This window comes from Eptatretus burgeri, chromosome 14, assembly GCF_056783735.1.
Source record: "Eptatretus burgeri isolate ZD-2024b chromosome 14, Ebu_testis_v1, whole genome shotgun sequence".
Lineage (NCBI taxonomy): Eukaryota > Metazoa > Chordata > Myxini > Myxiniformes > Myxinidae > Eptatretus > Eptatretus burgeri.
Genome location: NC_140974.1, coordinates 44,163,484 through 44,165,934, shown reverse-complemented (window position 1 = coordinate 44,165,934; position 2,451 = coordinate 44,163,484). Strand labels below are relative to the sequence as shown.

The 2,451-nt window shown below is 37.3% G+C and overlaps 1 protein-coding gene across 1 annotated transcript; it reads left to right on the top strand.

Annotated features, from left to right (window-relative positions):
* The first annotated feature begins 390 nt into the window (after window positions 1–390).
* LOC147013063 (uncharacterized) lies at window positions 391–2,451 on the top strand. Its single transcript, XM_085853470.1, has 3 exons — window positions 391–1,401; window positions 1,498–1,692; window positions 1,789–2,451. Exons 1-3 carry the CDS (start codon window positions 1,309–1,311, stop codon window positions 2,449–2,451), a joined length of 951 nt encoding a protein of 316 aa, XP_085709596.1. The 5' UTR covers window positions 391–1,308.

Here is a 2,451-nt window from a genome sequence, read left to right as displayed (position 1 = left end):
GACGAGTGGAGGATTTCTCCCATTTCTAATTCCTTTATTTGCTGGTTTAAGTGCGGTTGGAGCATTGACGGGTGGTATTTCAACAGCGGTGAAAACTGCCAACGAAAGGAAGGCTCAACTCCAGGCTCAAAAAGAATTGGAAAGACATAACAAAGAGTTGGAGAAACAAATTAGTGGAAGTGGTGTAATTGTAGATTTTGCTGAAAAACTTGAAGGTCTGCCTGATAAAGCGAGATTGTTAGTTGGAGATATGCTTTCTTCTATAGCACAAGCAGGTGTAAAATTAACGAAAAGAGGTAATGGATTATATCTTTCTAATAAATAAATGAGCATTGATGAGTGGTTGAAAGAATTTGGAAAGAATACAACATCAAATTTACAACTTGTCAGTAGGGTAAGAATACTGATTCTGGCTCACTTTTCCCCATGTAAATGAATGGGGGATTTTCAGCGATTCATATTTTTTTCCCTAAAAATAAATCCCCTTTTTATCCCAAGGTATATTTATTTGTCTCCCCTTTTAACTTGGAGGTTGAACCTCATTGAATTGAACACCTGGGGGTTGAACAGCTCACTCATTGAACCTATAAAGATTTGTTCATTCTCAAATTCCTTCAATAGTTTAATTTTCTTTGCACAATAATCCCCATCTAAAATATTGACAAACAAAACATTTGAATCTTTATATTTTTTAAGATAGCCCTTTTGTGCCATTATGAAATGATAAACTTCTCTTAATGCTCTTGTTTGACCACCTCCTGAGCCACAGGTTATTTTTTGTTAAGCCCCGCCCACTTTTCTTTAAGCCCCGCCCACTTTTGTTAAGCCCTGCCCACTTTCCACAAGGTATTCAATAAGCCCCGCCCACTTTTGCTAAGCTCCGCCCACTTTTCATAAGGTATTTTTCTAAGCCACGCCCACTTTTCCTAAGCCCCGCCCACTTTTGCTAAGCTCCGCCCACTTTTCATAAGGTATTTTTTCTAAGCCACGCCCACTTTTCCTAAGCCCCGCCCACTTTTGCTAAGCTCCGCCCACTTTTCATAAGGTATTTTTTCTAAGCCACGCCCACTTTTCCTAAGCTCCGCCTACTTTTGCTAAGCCCCGCCCACTCTTACATCATTTCCAGTTCATCTCTGACTCACAAAGAAATCACTAGAAAATTACAGGATGTTATGGTTTTGAAAAATTTCCCAATGAAGGCTTGCCTAGGCTTGCCCAGGGAATTTCCAAAGGAAACCACACCCACCAGTCTTTCTCGATAAAAGCTTCAAACCCAGGCTCCATTTTAAACATTTGTTTTTGCTGGCAATGGTGTGCTGTGTGCTTGTCTCGAACTCTCTGTCTTGTATGGAACTAAACCTTCAAGTTGATGAACTGGATTCAAACCTCTTATCTGTTGAGGTAAGATTTTTATTTTCCTATTTTCAAACTTTGATTGAAGCATACTCATTTAATAATTAAATAACTTAATTAATACATTATTATTTTCTCTCACAGGAAATTGTATCTGAAATACAAAATGAAAATACTGCTTTTGCTACAACTTGGGAGGAAATTGTTGGCTTGGTTGAAGACCTTATGAGCGACCAAGACCTTGAGTGGGATGACTTTGGTGTTCCTTGGAACTCTCTGTCTTGTATGGAACTAAACCTTCAAGTTGATGAACTGGATTCAAACCTCTTATCTGTTGAGGTAAGATTTTTATTTTCCTATTTTCAAACTTTGATTGAAGCATACTCATTTAATAATTAAATAACTTAATTAATACATTATTATTTTCTCTCACAGGAAATTGTATCTGAAATACAAAATGAAAATACTGCTTTTGCTACAACTTGGGGCGAAATTGTTGGCTTGGTTGAAGACCTTATGAGCGACCAAGACCCACAGAACGAGTTCGTCCTTGATGACCCAGCCAAAGAGTTATACCTTGGAGACCAGCAAAATCCTGAAAAAGAGTTTTACAGCAATAGTACTCATTGTGAGTTATCAAGACAATACCCACTGAACAAGTTATACGTTGATGAGCCAGAATACAAGTTTTACCTTGGAGACTCACAAATTTTGAAAAAATCAGTAAATGAGTTCTGCCTTGATGGTTTAAATAACTACCTTGGAGACTCAGGAAAAGGGTTCTGCCAAGATGGTTCTAAATATGGGAACTACCTTGGAGACTCACAAATTTTGAAAAAATCAGTAAATGAGTTCTGCCTTGATGGTTTAAATAACTACCTTGGAGACTTGGAAAGTTGGGGTTATTTTGAAGACTTGAAATGCTACCACTCTTTGGGATTTAAACCTATCAAGAAAGTTCTTACTCCCTCTTTCTATGTCATCAAACCTGAAAGCCTTAAAAGACAGAATTGGAAGAAGAGAAAAAAAAAAAAACGTAAAATATATATATATATATATAGGTGGAAATCTCATTTCGAAAAAGACTGTGTTGGGTGA